This window comes from Myxocyprinus asiaticus, chromosome 8 (genome assembly GCF_019703515.2).
Source record: "Myxocyprinus asiaticus isolate MX2 ecotype Aquarium Trade chromosome 8, UBuf_Myxa_2, whole genome shotgun sequence".
In the NCBI taxonomy this organism is placed as follows: domain Eukaryota; kingdom Metazoa; phylum Chordata; class Actinopteri; order Cypriniformes; family Catostomidae; genus Myxocyprinus; species Myxocyprinus asiaticus.
Window position 1 is genome coordinate 39,426,119 of NC_059351.1, and position 17,861 is coordinate 39,443,979.

At 37.8% G+C, this 17,861-nt stretch overlaps 1 protein-coding gene across 1 annotated transcript; it reads left to right on the forward strand.

Annotated features, from left to right (window-relative positions):
* Positions 1 to 8,872: 8,872 nt before the first annotated feature.
* On the forward strand, positions 8,873 to 12,587 carry LOC127445384 (G-protein coupled receptor 26-like). The gene is made up of 3 exons (XM_051705432.1): positions 8,873 to 9,788; positions 9,867 to 9,980; positions 11,805 to 12,587. The coding sequence occupies exons 1-3, from the start codon at positions 9,121 to 9,123 to the stop codon at positions 12,064 to 12,066; spliced, it is 1,044 nt and encodes a 347-aa protein (XP_051561392.1). The 5' UTR covers positions 8,873 to 9,120; the 3' UTR covers positions 12,067 to 12,587.
* Positions 12,588 to 17,861: the final 5,274 nt, after the last annotated feature.

The window sequence follows — 17,861 nt, forward strand, 5'->3', positions numbered from 1 at the left end:
ATGTAATGTCTCTCTTTGGCGTAAGCCCCGTCTGGCTGTCTGAAGAAGTTGTAGAACTCGGAACCGTCAAATCCTGCCGGAGATAGGAGGCAAGGGCGAGGAGCCTACCCCCATGCAGGACGGGACTCAACTGGTGGTGGTGGGGTGGTGGAGGTTGCCGTGTTAGCACACTGAAACAGCAATGTGATAGATTGTGAGCAGACTTATAAAGCAATGGCTTACATGTGATTGGCTAGGAGTTACCTAGCTAATGGTGCGATGATGTACAGCTGCTAGTCTTCCCACTAGAACTACGCTGTGTTTACATTTAATGCAATTTATCAGCATTTTGTGTCAAATTTGATATTTACCCAAAGAATACTCTACCAATGAAAAAAACTGGGAGCTCTTTTGCACAATGTTTATTTTCACATCTCTAACATGAGTGCCAGAAAGCGGGTGTTGCAAAACTCTTAAAGGGGCCAAGTCCAATTTTTGACTGGAGCTAAATTACATGAAATTTCTCCACTTGGCTACATATAAAGGCATAAAAATCTCAAATGTTTTTTATTGCCTCTGTTTTTTCACTTACTGAATAAAGATGCATGTGCATGCTCACCTTACTTGACTGTTGTAGAGAAGTGGCAGGTGTGTTGAGGTAATTCACAGCTTCTGGTGGTGCCTGTGTGAAAGATGCTCTGCAGACAGCTCAGTAAATATGACACATGTGTCTAAACAATTCAGATGAGACCATGTAACTTGGAGGAAACTGTTTCAGCAAGCCTTCTCTAAGCTGGGAAGGGTAAATTGGAGATACTGTATATTAAACTAATATTTAACTTTATACTCATGAAAATTACATGTGAGTGTAATTTTGTGTAATCTGTGTTACTGTGGTCACATTATTTCAAAATTACGTGGCTCCTTGCACATACTGCAGCAGTTCTGAGATAAAATGTTCACTGTTTGGCACTAATAGCAAGTATAATGTTTCCCAAACAGGGTTTGGGTTAATTCTCTATAGAGTTTTAAAAAAACAAAACCTCCCTACCCTAAACCTAAACTGTGAGATGAACAATGCAAAACTGAAACAACCACATCATTTTGTGGTGCATCAATGACACTTTCGATTTGAACATGTCGACTCAATTCTCTTCAGGATTCATGCCCAAGTCCTTTGCATCTCTGTGATAGAGTGCAACGCTCTATCAGCTGAGCAACTGCATATTTGGACCACACTCAAACTTGTAAATTGGTTAAGTTCTGTAATGCAAATTAAAATGTATTGTCTTACACTATAGTCAAGAAAGTCATGCACTATAGTAAAAGTGTTTAAATGTCATAAGATAGCATTGTGTAAGGAACAGGGCGAAACGTAAGTGAACTTATTATCTGCCGTTTTATCCGTGTGAAAGGGAATAAAAGTCATTGTTGCTGTAGCACCTCTATCTTTCATTTCACTAGAAAAGTGCTGCAATACCTACAATGAGCCATGTTAAAAATAATTTTACAAAGATGTAGGTACAGTTGTGCTCAAAAGTTTGCATACCCTGGCAGAAATTGTGAAATTTTGGCATTGATTTTGAAAATATGACTGATCATGCAAAAAAACAAACTGTCTTTTATTTAAGGATAGTGATCATATGAAGCCATTTATCATCACATAGTTGTTTGGCTCCTTTTTAAATCATAATGATAACAGAAATCACCCAAATGGCCCTGATCAAAAGTTTACATTCCCTTGAATGTTTGGCCTTGTTACAGACACACAAGGTGACACACACAGGTTTAAATGGCAATTAAAGGTTAATTTCCCACACCTGTGGCTTTTTAAATTGCAATTAGTGTCTTGTTTCAAGGAGCACAATACGACGATACTTGAACAAAAATGAGCTGCATGGTCGAGCTGCCAGAAAGAAGCCAATGCCACAAAAAAGCCCGGTTACAATATGCCCGACAACACCTTGACACGCCTCACAGCTTCTGGCACACTGTAATTTGGAGTGACGAGACCAAAATAGAGCTTTATGGTCACTTGTTACATACACACAAGGTGACACACACACGTTTAAATGGCAATTAAATGTTAATTTCCCACACCTGTGGCTTTTTAAATTGCAATTAGTGTCTGTGTATAAATAGTCAATGAGTTTGTTAGCTCTCACATGGATGCACTGAGCAGGCTAGATACTGAGCCATGGGGAACAGAAAAGAACTGTCAAAAGACCTGCGTAACAAGGTAATGGAACTTTATAAAGATGGAAAAGGATATAAAAAGATATCCAAAGCCTTGAAAATGCCAGTCAGTACTGTTCAATCACTTATTATGAAGTGGAAAATTCGGGGGTCTCTTGATATCAAGCCAAGGTCAGATAGACCAAGGAAGATTTCAGCCACAACTGCCAGAAGAATTGTTCAGGATACAAAGAAAAACCCACAGGTAACCTCAGGAGAAATACAGGCTGCTCTGGAAAAAGATGGTGTGGTTGTTTCAAGGAGCACAATATGACGATTCTTGAACAAAAATGAGCTGCATGGTCGAGTTTCCAGAAAGAAGCCTTTACTGCACCAATGCCACAAAATCCCAGTTACAATATGCCGATAACACCTTGACACGCCTCACAGCTACTGGCACACTGTAATTTGGAGTGACGAGACCAAAATAGAGCTTTATGATCACAACCATAAGCGCTATGTTTGGAGAGGGGTCAACAAGGCCTATAGTGAAAAGAATACCATCCCCACTGTGAAGCATGTTGGTGGCTCACTGATGTTTTGGGGGTGTGTGAGCTCTAAAGGCATGGGGAATCTTGTGAAAATTGATGGCAAGATGAATGCAGCATGTTATCAGAAAATACTGGCAGACAATTTGCATTCTTCTGCAAGAAAGCTGCGCATGGGACGCTCTTGGACTTTCCAGCACGACAATGAACCTAAGCACAAGGCCAAGTTGACCCTCCAGTGGTTACAGCAGAAAAAGGTGAAGGTTCTGAAATGGCCATCACAGTCTCCTGACCTTAATATCATCGAGCCACTCTGGGGAGATCTCAAATGTGCAGTTCATGCAAGACGACCAAAAACTTTGCATGACTTGGAGGCATTTTGCTAAGATGAATGGGTAGCTATACCACCTGCAAGAATTTGGGGCCTCATAGACAACTATTACAAAAGACTGCACACTGTCATTGATGCTAAAGGGGGCAATACATATTATAAAGAACTAAGGGTATGCAGACTTTTGAACAGGGGTCATTTCATTTTTTTCATTGTTGCCATGTTTTGTTTTATGATTGTGCCATTCTGTTATAACCTACAGTTGAATATGAATCCCATAAGAAATAAAAGAAATGTGTTTTGCCTGCTCACTCATGTTTTCATTAAAAATGGTACATATATTACCAATTCTCCAAGGGTATGCAAACTTTTGAGCACAAATGTATATTAATGTGATTCTTTGAGACTAGGTTGACTACGCCACAATTACATATTTCATCTTTAAAAAACAATTACAAATGGATATGATACAGTAATGACTACACACGTGACATAACACAAAAAGCACAGAGAAGTTCTTCTTCATTCTTTGTTCAGAGGTAAAACGAAGTTCGAAAAAAATGAGCAACGACATACTGTTTGCAAACATTCAGATACCGGCCACGTTTCTGCTGGAGACATTTAGAGGAACATGTAATTATGAGGACACCCAAGACTACATGTAAAACATCAACAAATATGGCATTAAAATGTGAATAGGCCCACTTTTTTGCATGGTGCTAATGTGCTAACGCACTATACACGGCCACAATATGTGCCGATTACAGTGTGTTATTGTAATTTATGATGCCACTGATACTACTGCAAAGATGGGTGTGAAAGAGTGTTAATGGGTAGAATTCAGACAAAAGAATGAAGATGAGTGCACATGAGTAACTGGGCACTTAAAAGTATTTTAGTAGATTTGATTCCTTCTGCAGACTAATTAAACAAAATAAATCACATGACACGGTCTTGGAAAATATCGCTACGTGGACAATCTTTCAGATGTAGGTAAATTTGCCCCAGGACACTAATAACTCTGCATGGCATGGTGTTCATGTTGATTGATCTTAATTTACTTAACTGGAATTAACTGTCAGTCTCAAAGTAGATGGAGCTCCAGGTCACACAAACCAATAACGTGGGACAATGGGAGTAAGGTGTTTAGCAGCTGAAAGCTGACTTTTGCCTGAAAGTTCGTCATGGCAAGCTATTAGGAACCATCTGAAATTAACTCAAAAACCTTCATTTTGGACAAATTTTGTTCTAAATAATGTCACACCCATTTGTTCTTTGATTTTGTAGGAAGAGTGCAGTGTGCTTTAGTCTCCTCTGCACTTACAGCAACTTTTAAAGAAAAATTATTTACTGCCATACACTGATGTCTACAGTGCAGTGCATCTTATACTGAATAAATGCTGTAAAAGTATTATTCATTGTTAGTTAATGTTAACTAATGTTGTTAACTAATGTTAAGAAATGGACCTTATTGTAAAGTGTTACCATTATTATTATTATTATTATTATTATTTGGTAACAGCTCTGTAATTTTCATTAAAAATGCAGAACGTTTTTTGTGAGGGTTAGGTTTAGGGGTAGGTGTATGGGATAGAATCTATAGTTCGTACAGTATAAAAGTCATTATGTCTATGGAGAGTCTTCATAAGGATAGCCACACCAACATGTGTGTGTGTGTGTGTGTGTGTGTGTGGATGGGGGTGGATAGCTGGATGGTCAACCTGTCTTATCTTATTATTATTACTAACAGCAGCACCAGTCTTTTCTTCCCCTTCCACACTTTTTCTTATCATGTACTGTAAATGTGTGTGCATGTGTGATCCATATTAATATTACCTACAGTAATCAGATGAAACTTCATTATCAAAAATTCAAACAACAATGTGGTTAATTAATGTGCCCTTAGATGCAGGATGTGATACTGAAACTCGGGGTTTAATTTAGTTAGATTAAATATTTTGTAAACAGTCTCTTAAATGTATGAAATTGAGTCAGGCTGCTTGATTTGATAAAGATATATAGCAGCAGATCTTAATCTGGACTGGATCAAATGTATGTTGATTACTGTTGTTGAAACAATAAATGATTATTTGTTGTGTGTTTGTGGTGCGTGTGTGTGTGTGTGTGTGTGTGTGTGTGTGTGTGTGTGTGTCTCTATGAAGCATCTTTTAGCATACTTTATGTTAATGCACTATATATACAAAAAGTGCTAAAGGTCCTGACTTCTAGACATTCTGTTATGTAATCCCTCTGCCCCCCCCCCCCTCTACATATATACATATATAGAGAGAGGTACCAACATTGACATCTTAAGTGCTTCTGCCATCAGCACTTTCTTGTGTAACATCCTCTCAGGGTCTATCTGGACATGTGAACTTACTTCTTTACCACTGGGCACTTCCTGTGCACTCAAAAGAGGTTTCATGTCAAGACATTTAAAAAGACCATGATAAGAGCTATTAGCTAATCACGCAATGAGAATGTTGTACTTATTATCTCAGTAAGCATTTTCTTTCACAATCTCTGAACATGGTCTTTTTTTCTGTTTTATATGGGTTTTTACGTTTACCTGCAAATTGACTTTTCCAGTTTTATCCTGTGTCATTACTAAGAAAAATGCATTGTGAATATGTCATGCTTTAATATTACACCGAAGCGTAAATTAAGTTACACCACTTAGGTTTTTCTGTTCGTACTTGGTCCTTCAAAAAAACAAGGAACAAGTTGTTGTTTTTTTCCAGCCCGCTCTCACGGGGCGCTTGAATGCCAAGGAGTCTTGTCTGTAACATCTTAAATAAATTATGACAGACAGAAGCTGGAATGTTCTTATGTAATAAAGGTAGTTTAACTATTCTGAGAGGGAAAATCATAGAAAACCATTCAGTACACATAAAATACAACTGAGGTCACTAACAGAGGGCCATGATTTATTTCATAATGTATATAAGAGCCATCTAGAAACAAAGCAGCAGCTTTTTTCCTTTCCTTTTTTCGTTTATGTTTATGCCATTTGGAGTTTAGCAAATCAGGGTCAGGCATTGGTTTTCTCGTATGACCCTTAACACAAAGTGCTGGTCAAAGTAACAGCTAATGTACAGTGGAAGAAGTGAATACAGGCATTTGGTATCTTGAGGAGCTTTTTCCACCTGATCTGACTCTCAAGAAATACTTTTTATTGATGTAACAATGTATTCAAGTTGATTTAATCATATTATATAATATATCTGGCTTGAATAAAACTAGTTCATTCAGATGTCAACACATATCAGGTTATTTGATTTTTTTTTTTTCTGTGTAGAAGCAGCAGATCAGTGGCATCATAATACTACAATGACAGATGCATTTCCTAAATGTTTAGAACATAAAAAACAGTAAGGGCTGGAATAACTCGCCGTCGAAAAAAAGAGTCAACACCAGCCATTTTCCATGGCAATGATGAAAAAAAGTGGATGGCTTTATGTGCTGAGGGGGGCAGCTGTGTGTGTGTTTGCATGTGCGTATTAAAGGAACATGTGTTTCATGTGTATTCTCCCAAGAAATAAATCAAAGCAGAGGGAAATGGAAAATGTAATGTGTCTATTGCTTGATGTCATCCTTAAGATGATAGCTGTCACACTTTTTACTCCAGTGAATATATCTCTTGTTTATTTTTGAAAGTCAAATTCTGCATTCTGCTTGAATATTTTTGTAAAATCATGGGTACAAAAAAGCTTTTGAACATTTACACAGTTTTATTCACAGGAAAAAAAGATGATAATTAAACATACCTTTTGTGACAACATACTCCCAAAACAGTGCATGCTGTCATACTTTATGGGGTAAGGTGCAAAACAGGAACTTGCCAAAGCATGATTTATAGAAAATAAATAATGAAAAAGCAAAAAGATATCATACAAACACATTAAAAAATGTTTTGTCAAACAGAAACTGTAATCATTAAGTTGTATTCAGTGACAGCATTTAAAACAATATAAATAAAAATGTGACAACCTGCACTGACTATACTGACAAAAAAATAAAATTATATATATATATATATATATATATATATATATATATATATATATATATATATATATATATATACACACTGTTGAAGTCAGAAGTTTACATACCCCTTAGCCAAATGCTCGCTCGCACACATTTTTTCAGTTATGCCCACAAATTTTCTATCAGATTGAGGTTAGGGCTTTGTGATGGCCACTCCAATACCTTGACTTTATTGTCCTTAAGCCATTTTGCCACAACTTTGGAGGTATGCTTGGGGTCATTGCCCATTTGGAAGACCCATTTGCGACCAAGCTTTAACTTCCTGGCTGATGTCCTGAGATGTTGCTTCAATATATCCACATAATTTTCCTTCCTCATGATGCCATCTATTTTGAGAAGTGCACCAGTCCCTCCTGCAGCAAAACACCCCCACAGCATGATGCTGCCACCCTCATGCTTTGTGGTTGGGATGGTGTTGTTCGGCTTGCAAACCTCACCCTTTTTCCTCCAAACATATCAATGGTCATTATGGCCAAACAGTTAAATTTTTGTTTCATTAGACCAGAGGGCATTTCTCCAGAAAGTAAGATCTTTGTCTCCATGTGCACTTGCAAACTCTAGTCTGGGTTTTTTATGACAGTTTTAGAGCATTGGCTTCTTCCTTGCTGAGCAGCCTTTCAGGTTATGTCAATACAGGACTCGTTTTACTGTAGATATAGATACTTGTCTACCTGTTTATTCCAGCATCTTCACAAGGTCCTTTGCTGTTGTTCTGGGATTGATTTGCATTTTTCGCACCAAACTACATTCATCTCTAGGAGACAGAATGCGTCTCCTTCCTGAGCAGTATGATGGCTGCATAGTCCCATGGTGTTTATACTTGCGTACTATTGTTTGTACAGATGGTGGTACCTTCAGGTATTTGGAAATTGCTCCCAAGGATGAACCAGACTTGTGGAGGTCCACAATTTTTTTTTCTGAGGTCTTGGCTGATTTCTTTTGATTTTCCCATGATGTCAAGCAAAGAGGCACTGAGTAGGAAGGTAGGCCTTAAAATACATCCACAGGTACACCTCCAATTCAGTACACCTCATATCAGAAGCTAATTGGCTAATTGCATAAAGGCTTGACATTATTTTCTGGAATTTTCCAAGCTGCTTAAAGGCACAGTTAACTTAGTGTATGTAAACTTCTGACCCACTGGAATTGTGATATAGTCAATTAAAAGTGAAACAATCTGTTTGTAAATAATTGTCGGAAAAATGACTCATGTCATGAACAAAGTAGATGTCCTAAACAACTTGCCAATATATTTTTCCAGAGAAGATTTTGGTTAAAATTTAGAATTTTTAAAATTCATTAGTTGATCCTTGCCTTAAAGGGATAGTTCACACAAAAATCATTCCCACTCTCATCATTTACTCACACTCATGCCATCCCAGATGTGTATGACTTTCTTCTGCTGAACACAAAAATATGTTTAGAAGAATGCCTCAGATCTGTAGGTCCATACAGTGCAAGTGAATGGTGACCAAAACTTTGAAGCTCCAAAAAGTCCAAAAATACAGCAATGACATTACAGGATAAAATTGGCTAATAATTATCTGATGCATGCTTCGCAGTGTCAAGGGGAAGAAAAGAAAGAAACATTGCAACCTCATCAGCTCAGAAGGATTCATCTCAGCCATCGTCTACAGTATCTCTCTCGCTGTTTATCGAGCAAACGTCACATGCAATAAATTGGCTACACGTGAGCCGGGAGCGCTCAGAGAATAATAATGTTAATGCGCATGCGCAAGGTGGAGGAGCGCTCTTAATTCACCTTCTACTGTCGAACACGTTGCATTACAGTGCCTAATTTAACAGTGTGCAACTATTAAGTGTGGACGATTACGGGTTTAGCTTTATTAAACTTGAGTCACTCACTCAAAGCCCTCTTCAGCACACTGGACAGCACTCCTCGACAATGAATGATACTTAACGCTGTTCATTTTGACCAAGAATGGAAACCAGTAAATATGAACAGCCGAGGACCAGTAAGGGGAACACGGACAGAAACCCGCGACAAATCAGCCGTTATTGACTTTGGAAAGAGACATGAACTTATTGGAAGCATTGCTGGAGTTACTAATCGTCGTCATTGCCATTGTGTCGCTCGTGGGGAACTTGCTGGTGTTAGTATGTTTCACCTGCAGCGCAGAAGTCCGTGCGCAGGTGCCGGGGATCTTTATCATGAACCTTTCTTTCTGCAACATCCTTATCGCCGTTCTCAACATGCCATCTACCTTACTTGGGGTCGTAAGACGTCAAAAGCCGTTTGGCGACTACTTTTGCTATACAGTGAGCTTTATGGACACTTTTCTGACTTCCAACACAATGCTGAGCATGGCAGCTCTCAGTATAGACCGCTGGATAGCGGTGGTTTTTCCTTTAACTTATTCAAGCAAAATGAGACACAAAGATGCTGTACTAATAGTCAGCTACGCTTGGCTACACTCACTTGCATTCTCTCTCACTGCTGTCCTGCTGTCCTGGGTCGACTATAATCCCGTTTACGCGTCGTGCACGATGCACCTTGCAGAAGAGGGTGGCCGGGGTCAGTTTATGGTGTTCACCGTGGTGTTTCACGCAGCGACTTTTGCACTCTCGTTTTTCATCCTGTGCTTCACCTACCTGAAAGTACTACAGGTTGCTCGATTCCATTGCAAGAGAATAGATGTTATAACGGTGCAGACACTTTTGCTCCTTGTCGACATTCACCCAAGGTACAGAGATTAATAAATAAATAAATAAATAAATACAACACAAATTCTATGTTTAATGTATATTTTGAAACTTTTCAGTGTGAAACAACGGTGTTTACTGGAGCAGAAAAAACGAAGACAGAGAGCCATCAAGAAAATCTGCATATTCATCGGGTCATTCATCCTGTGCTTCGCCCCATATGTCATAACACGGTAATACATTATTATTATAATGCTTTTTATTTGAATGGGGACTTTATTTCTTGTTCATTTTAACTAGAGATAGACTTTAAAACCTTACAGCAAGACATTAAGCTATATATGGAGCACTGAAGTTTGTGTGAGTGTGTGAGAGACAATGAGAGCATGAAAGAATGAATATAAGATATTATAAGATATATAACAGATACGGCTATAGAAAGTGTATATAAGTATAAATACTGTAGGGGAGACCAGGGCTAGCTGTCACTTTTAACTCCATGTTAATATTACTCAGGGTAGGCTATATATAAATATTTCTCAGGGTATATGTTTAAGAAAGTATAATAAACCTCAATTTCTGTATATGCATATACTTAAAGTTATGGCTACTAAAAAGCTATTGAACATTTCTACCATTATTGGCTAGAGAAAAATATAGGGGACAACAGAGCTAAAGGAAAGTGTGCTTTTTCTGGTCGCAAAGTGTTTCAGCACTGATTTATTTTTACGTTAATATTAAATATTGATGGAGTAACATAATTTGTGTGAAATAAATAATAACTTAAGTTTGTTTTGATTATAGTCCATAAAAAAATAAAAAATAAATAAAAAAAAAAGTGGCGAGGGGGTCTTTTACCCCTTTTGCCTTTACTTGAGGTAAAGTCCCCCCTTTGGGGCAATAATTATAGGGCAAAATTTGTCAACCTATGCAAATACTTTAGAGACAGTAAGAGGTTTTTTTTTTTTTTTTTTTTGAGTAACAAAATAAGAAAATGCTTATTCAAAATAACCACTTTAGAACAGGGTACACCATTTCCTTACAATTTCAGTCACATTTGGCATTTCATAAAATCTCAGGTATACTATAAACAAATGAATCTCCACTGTGATTGGACTAGTAAATGTGAGCCCACTTTGAACATTCTGTTTCCCCCACTTAAGAAAAACAATGGGGGCTTTTTAACCCTAACACTATTTTTCAGTTATTGGACAGTTATTAAAATCTTTTGATTTAATATCCTTGAACAAAACTAAAAATGACAAGTATTTAGCCCTGTTGTACTCTACAGTTTGTTGAACACACGTCGACCCAATACGTGGCATGTTGTCACTCTGGGGTAAGTTGTCACAGTGGAACCTGCAATTAAACAGCCTTTTGTAGGCTTTTCAGCTAAATTCAAAAAGTGAAACAATTATAAAACACAACACAATTCTTAAAAGGTAGTGTCCAAAATTATCAAAGCATTATTTTGGAAAACAAATATTGTAATAGATAAATTGCATACATTTTTAATATTTAAAACACATTTGACAACTTATCATGACCTTACATGAAAAATATCCTTGAACACAGTTCAACCATTCAGTTAAAATTGCCTGATTGTAGGCAGTGCTATAGTGGTTTTTACTGTGTTTACTTGTTTACCTGTTACCACATTTGTTATAGCCAAAATATGATGATACCGTAAGTTTAATTTGGATGCTAGAAATTACTGAACATTTTTTCCAATCAAAGAGGGCTTTGAACTAGGTGTGACAACTAGCCCTGCAGGTTTTCACTAATTAGGAATTATATATTTTTATACTTAATATCACATATCTACAAATGGTGAATTCACCAAGTAATATCAACAGATAATTATATTGTATTTACATGCATGTATTATGTGATATGACAATTAAACCAACCTCTGTATTAATTCTACTACCACTGTGGTAAAGGCTATATGCAAGATCAATTCATTGTAATTAGTTTCCAGCATGATCATAAATATACAATTCCTGTTTACCATTTTAAATGTGTGTATGATAAAAAAGATCATTATGTCCCCATAGATTGACTGAACTGGTTCCTTCAGTAAAGATCAACCATTATTGGGGGGTCGTGAGTAAGTGCCTGGTGTACAGCAAAGCTGCCTCTGACCCTTTCGTCTACTCCCTGTTACGGAAACAATATAAGAAGGCCCTCATTGGAGTGTACAATAGGATTTTGGGACGGAACTCATACACGCTCTCTGGTAACTGCAGCCCCTCAGGCACAAAAAATGAATGCTACACCCGGAGGGTTACCAAGCTTCTAAAGGATAACTGTCACTAAAGCAGGCGAAAAAGACTGAAACCTCAGTAGTTGTTTGTGCTTAGTTAATGCCAAATCAAATTGGCCATAATTAATTTGAGGTGAATTAAAACTGAAATACTGGCCTGTTTTTCTGAGATTGCGACTAGCACTATATTTGTGGGACCACAGGCTGTCTACATTTATGAAGAGGATACCAATTAATGCATTCAACATGGACAATTACATAGCTATTTTCCATCTACACACACCACTGTTATCCCTATGACTGAAAAAGAGGATGTCAGACTCATACCTAAGAGAATAATTCCATGAGATTGCAAGCATTGGCCAGAATAAGTGATATTATGATTGACACATAGTTTAGAGTGGGCCAACAGCTCCTACTTAAAGAAAACAATTTATCATACACATTTTCAAGCTCTTATTCTTGTAGATCAAGGAAAGGAAAACAGAAGTGGGAACTTTTCCAGTCACTGGATTTTCAAGATTCACAACATCCTGTAATGTGTGTTATAATGTACATACTGAAATAAAATCAAATAGCAGATGAGTAAATTTTTTATTCTTTACTTAGTAACACACACACACACACACACACACACACACACACACACACACACACACACACACACACACACAGATATATATATATATATATATATATATATTTGGATAAACTGTCCATGGTCAAGATACACTGCATTAACCCACTCACAGCCATGAGAATTCAATGTACATCACTTACAGTATGCTGTCAGTATTTCAGAATTAAAGTAATAAGTAGAGTGCCTTCAGGAGGTATTCAGAGAAGACATTAAAATAGCAAATGTCTGTTTCTTTCTTCTGTGTCTGTCTTCTACTCTAACTTCTGTACCACTCCAGCTACGATTAGAAATTGGCAGTGCGATACTTCAGATATTGTTGACTTTTGTTTGACAAACTGCTTATGTTCCTTCTTTTGTAAGTCGCTTTGGATAAAAGCATCTGCTAAATGATTAAATGTAAATGTAAAACAAACATGAAAAATGTACAACTGAACCTTAGTCTGCCAAGGCCCACTTAAGGACATTCAGAGCCTTGTCCCAAAGCCACTGTTTTTTGGCAGTGTGCGACAGGGTGTTGTCATGCCGAAAGGTGGAACTGTCCTAGTTTAAAACTTTCTAAGAGCTTTCCCTGAATACTGAATCTCTTAGTCTCTGCTACTGACAATCATCCCCACAGCAAGATTCTACCGACACCACCACCATATTTATCTATTAATATGGAATCAACCATGACTATGATCGTTCCTGTTTTTGTTACCAGGCATGACACTGTATTATGTGGGGGGATTGTTTTTGGCTTCTGGGGAGCATTTCAGAAATGGCCCTGTTAGCACCCTTCTTTGTGTGGCGCCCCTATGCGTTGCATACGTTGCATATACAGTATAATTTTTGTGCCTCTGAGTGTCAGTGTGTATTTGACAGTTTACCATGTTCGTCATTACAAAATCTGGTGAACGCTGTCACTTCCTCCATTTCTGTATTCCTGTATTGGGAATTTAGATTTGTATATCAACTTTAATCAGCTTTGAATGTTTGGAATTGCATGAATGAGTGAATCTGCAGCATATTACCTTCACAATGCACATTTACCGGTCAGAGACGGCTGAAAACAGCATATCATGTGTTGCCTTCATGCAGACCTGGGAGTATCCTACGTCCGACTCAGACATTCGTTCTTGCAACATGTCATTCAAGTCCATAACAAAATACAGAAGAAGCCAAACTAAAACAAATACACAATGAACAATGGCAAAAGCTATTTTTTCTGTGGAGATATTACACCTGCATCACTATCCGACCCATATGATTTGTTAATGCATGATATCTAACAAATTATAAATTGATTTGTATATCTGTGAAGGGTGAGTCATTAGCTTTACGTTAGTTGACTTAATGATAAGTTATATATAAAAAAATATTTTGACTGAAATAAAGCACTGAAATTAAAATAATTTTGCAAAAAATAAATAAATAAATAAATAATCATCTTTCATGCCAACACGCCCCTTCTAATGTTACAACTAGTGTAGGCTGTCATCTAGAAGTTTCCAACTGGTAAATACAACTTAGCTTGATCATTCATGTGCTCGGTACATGACATTTGGCATTCATGAGTTCAACTGTTGCCTCATCTAACCAGATAATCCTTTTCCTCATGATCTCAGAATCATTTAATTGCCATTTGGCAAACTCTAGGACAGCTGTTAGATAAAGAATGTTGTATTGCCTGGTGCCAGAAAGCTAGGGATCTCCAGGGAGATCTCCAGAAGAGCTTTGAACACTGTGCTCTTATTAATTGGTAGGTCATTGTGCTGCTAATTGATAGAGTGAACAGAATTGTTCATTTTGACCAGTTTTGCTACATCTGACAACTTCACTGCCACTACCGCCTTATAGTCCATATTGAGTTGCTATAAGGAAAACCTCTTTTATGTACCTGGGAGGCACACTGCCTTCTAAGATTCAGGTGATTGGAAACCAGGGGTTGGAGCTTGACTGGCCTCCGGTCCTCCAAGCCTGGTCTGTATTGTAATAGTAAAGTGTTCCAGCTTGCACCATTTGTCTTTTCACAAAAAAACAAAAACAAAAAAACAATGTATGTATATACACACCTGTTTTTCTTTTTCTTTTTTTCCCGCTTGTCTACATCTCGTGTTTCGACTGCGTGCATTCGTATTCTCCTCTGTGTTTTGCACAGATTATTGCATCAATTTTAAACTGCTGCTGAGCAGGAACCACCAGCAAACAATTGCATGTGGGATTAACATCTACCTCAAAACTTCGCTGCTCAAGAACCACCACCACAACAACAAACAATTGGGGTATGTCATGGCATCCACTCATATTATCGCTTCCTGCATTGCATGCCACATGTTTACTATAGCTTTTTCCGTCAGCAGTGAGGGATACATGTGATAAATTTAAGGAAATTTAAGTCAGGCTGACGGAGAAGTTAGTGACATGCATTCGAACACTAGTGGAGGTCAGTGAGAAAGAGAAGCCAGTAGATACTGTTTCAGATGCAGGTAGTACAGCGAGCAATACACACACTTTGGTTCTGGCTGTAGAGACCCCACAGCAGGGCATTTGGGTGAAATCTTGGCAGCATACTCGCTCAGCAAAGCAACACCACTCTCCCGTTCCTGTTAGGATTTCCAATCGATTCTCCCCACTCAGTGATGCACCCACTGAGAATCATATTGTAAGAGCCCTGGTTATAGGCGATTCTATTGTAAGGAATGTGGAAATAGAGACTCCAGCCACTATTGTTAAGTGCATTTTGGGGGCTCGGGCTTCTGAAATCAGATCAAATTTGTGCTGGCTAATGCTAAATGTAGATTTTCAAAAATTGTTATTCATGTCAGCACTAATGATGTCTGGCTTCGCCAGTCGGAGATCACTAGAGATAATGTTAAAGAGCTGTGTGAACCTGCAAAAACTATGTCAGACACTGTAATATGCTCTGGCCCCCTCCCTGCTCATCGTGGTGATGAGATTTATAGTAGATAAGTGTCACTGAATGGCTGGATGTCTGAGTGGTGTCCGGAGAACAGCATAGGATTCATAGACAATTGGAAGAGGTTTTGGGGTAGACCTGACTAAAGAGAGACAGACTCCATACCCCTAGGGAAGGTGCCGCTCTCTTCTCCAGTAATTTGGCTCATAATCTTAATAGTGATAGCATTTGACTAACTGGGGCCCAGGTCAGGAAGCAGACATAATGGCTTAACCATCTCTCTGCAAGCTGCCTTGAGACATCACATAGATCACATAAATTACAACACATAGAGACTGTATCACCTAGATATCATATAGAGACTGTGTCTGTTCCCTGAACTACCAAACACAAACCCCTCAATAAATTAACAAAAAACAAACAAAATTGAAGATAAAAACCATATAAAGGTAGGGCTACTAACATTAGATCTCTTTCAACCAAAGCACTAATTGTAAATGAAATCATTACAGATCATAGTTTGAATGCGCTCTGTCTGACTGAAACCTGGCTTAAACCGGATGAATATATTCGTTTAAATTTGTCTACTCCCCCAGGTTATTGTTATAAACATGAGCCTCATCTGAAGGTTCGAGGAGGAGGTGTTGCTACAATTTACAGTGAAGTTTTTAGTTTACTCAGATGACAGGATACAAAATTTAATTCTTTTGAACTAATAATGCTTAATGTGACACCATCAGCTATAAATAAAAAATCTCAGTCATCTTTTGCCCTTGCTTCAGTATATAGATCACATGGGACATATTCAGATTTCCTAGGTGAATTTGCAGATTTTCTATCAGATCTAGTAGTTACTGTGGATAGAGCTTTAATTGTTGGTGACTTCAACATTCACATAGATAATGAAAATGACACATTGGGATTAGCATTTATCGATATTCTCAACTCTCTTGGAGTCAGACAAAATGTGACAGGACCAACTCATCACCATAATAATACACTAGATTTAATTCTGTCATATGGAATTGATGTTGACACTATAGAAATTCTGCCACGGAGCGATGACATCTCAGATCATTACCTTGTCTCTTGTATGTTGCGATTAGCTAATGTCACTCAATCTACACCACTCTATCGTTCAGGTAGAACTATTCTTTTGACCACTTAAGATAGCTTCACTAATAATCTTCCAGATTTGTCTCAAATACGCAGTAATCCAAAAAGTCTAGAAGAACTTGATGTAATCACATAAAATATAAATACAGTCTTCTCTAGCACTCTTGATAATGTCACCCCCTTCAATTAAAGATAATTAAAGAAAAAATCCCTGCACCATGGTACAATGATCACACTCGTGCTCTCAAGAGAGCAGCTTGGAAAATGGAGCGCAAGTGGAAGTAAACAAACTTAGAGGTATTTCGTGGTGCATGGAAGGATAGTGTCTGTAGCTACAGAAAGGCACTAAAAACTGCCAGGTCAGCATATTTTAGCAAACTCATAGAAAATAACCACAACAATCCTAGGTGTTTATTCAGTACTGTGGCTTTAGCAATAAAGCCTCAACTGAAGCAGATTTGCTGTCACAGCACAATAGTAATGACATGAATTTCTTTACTGATAAAATTGAAAACAGAAATAATATTGGAATTATGCAATCGTCTGTCATAGCACCTCAGAAAACAGCGTCTCGTAATTTTCCTCATGAGCAACTTCAATCCTTCGCTGTCATAGGTCATGAGGAGCTAACAAAACGTATCTAAACATCAAAAGCAACAATATGACATTAGATGCAATACCAGCTGTGCTCTTAAAAGAAGTGTTCCCTGTAATCTCAGAACCTCTTAATATTTTTAACTCATGTCCCAAAAAACGTATCAAACCTCTCATTAAGAAGCCACAGCTTGATCCTGGAGAATTGGCTAATTATGGACTGATTTCAAATCTCCCATTTATGTCAGAAATACTAGAAAAGGTAGTGTCCTCCCAACTATGTTCATTTCTATAGAGAAATGGTATATATGAACAATTTAATCAGGATTTAGGCCCCATCACAGTACAGAAACTGCTCTTATCAGAGTTACAAATGACTTGCTCTTATCATCTGATCGTGGCTGCATTTCTCTTGTTATGCTTTTAGACCTTAGTGCTGCCTTCGACACCATAGATCACGGCATTCTCTTGGATGGGCTTGAGAATTATGTTGACATTTGTGGACATGCATTAACATGGTTTAGGTCCTATTTAGCAGACTGCTACCACTTTGTCTGTGTAAACGAGGAATTGTCAAATCAAACAAAAGTTAAGTATGGAGT

Coding starts and splice junctions, on each gene's coding strand:
- LOC127445384 (XM_051705432.1), top strand. CDS start 9,121: ATGAACTTATTGGAAGCATTGCTGGAGTTACTAATCGTCGTCATTGCC. Junction 9,789..9,866: donor CTTGTCGACATTCACCCAAG/GTACAGAGATTA, acceptor GAAACTTTTCAG/TGTGAAACAACGGTGTTTAC. Junction 9,981..11,804: donor GCCCCATATGTCATAACACG/GTAATACATTAT, acceptor ATGTCCCCATAG/ATTGACTGAACTGGTTCCTT.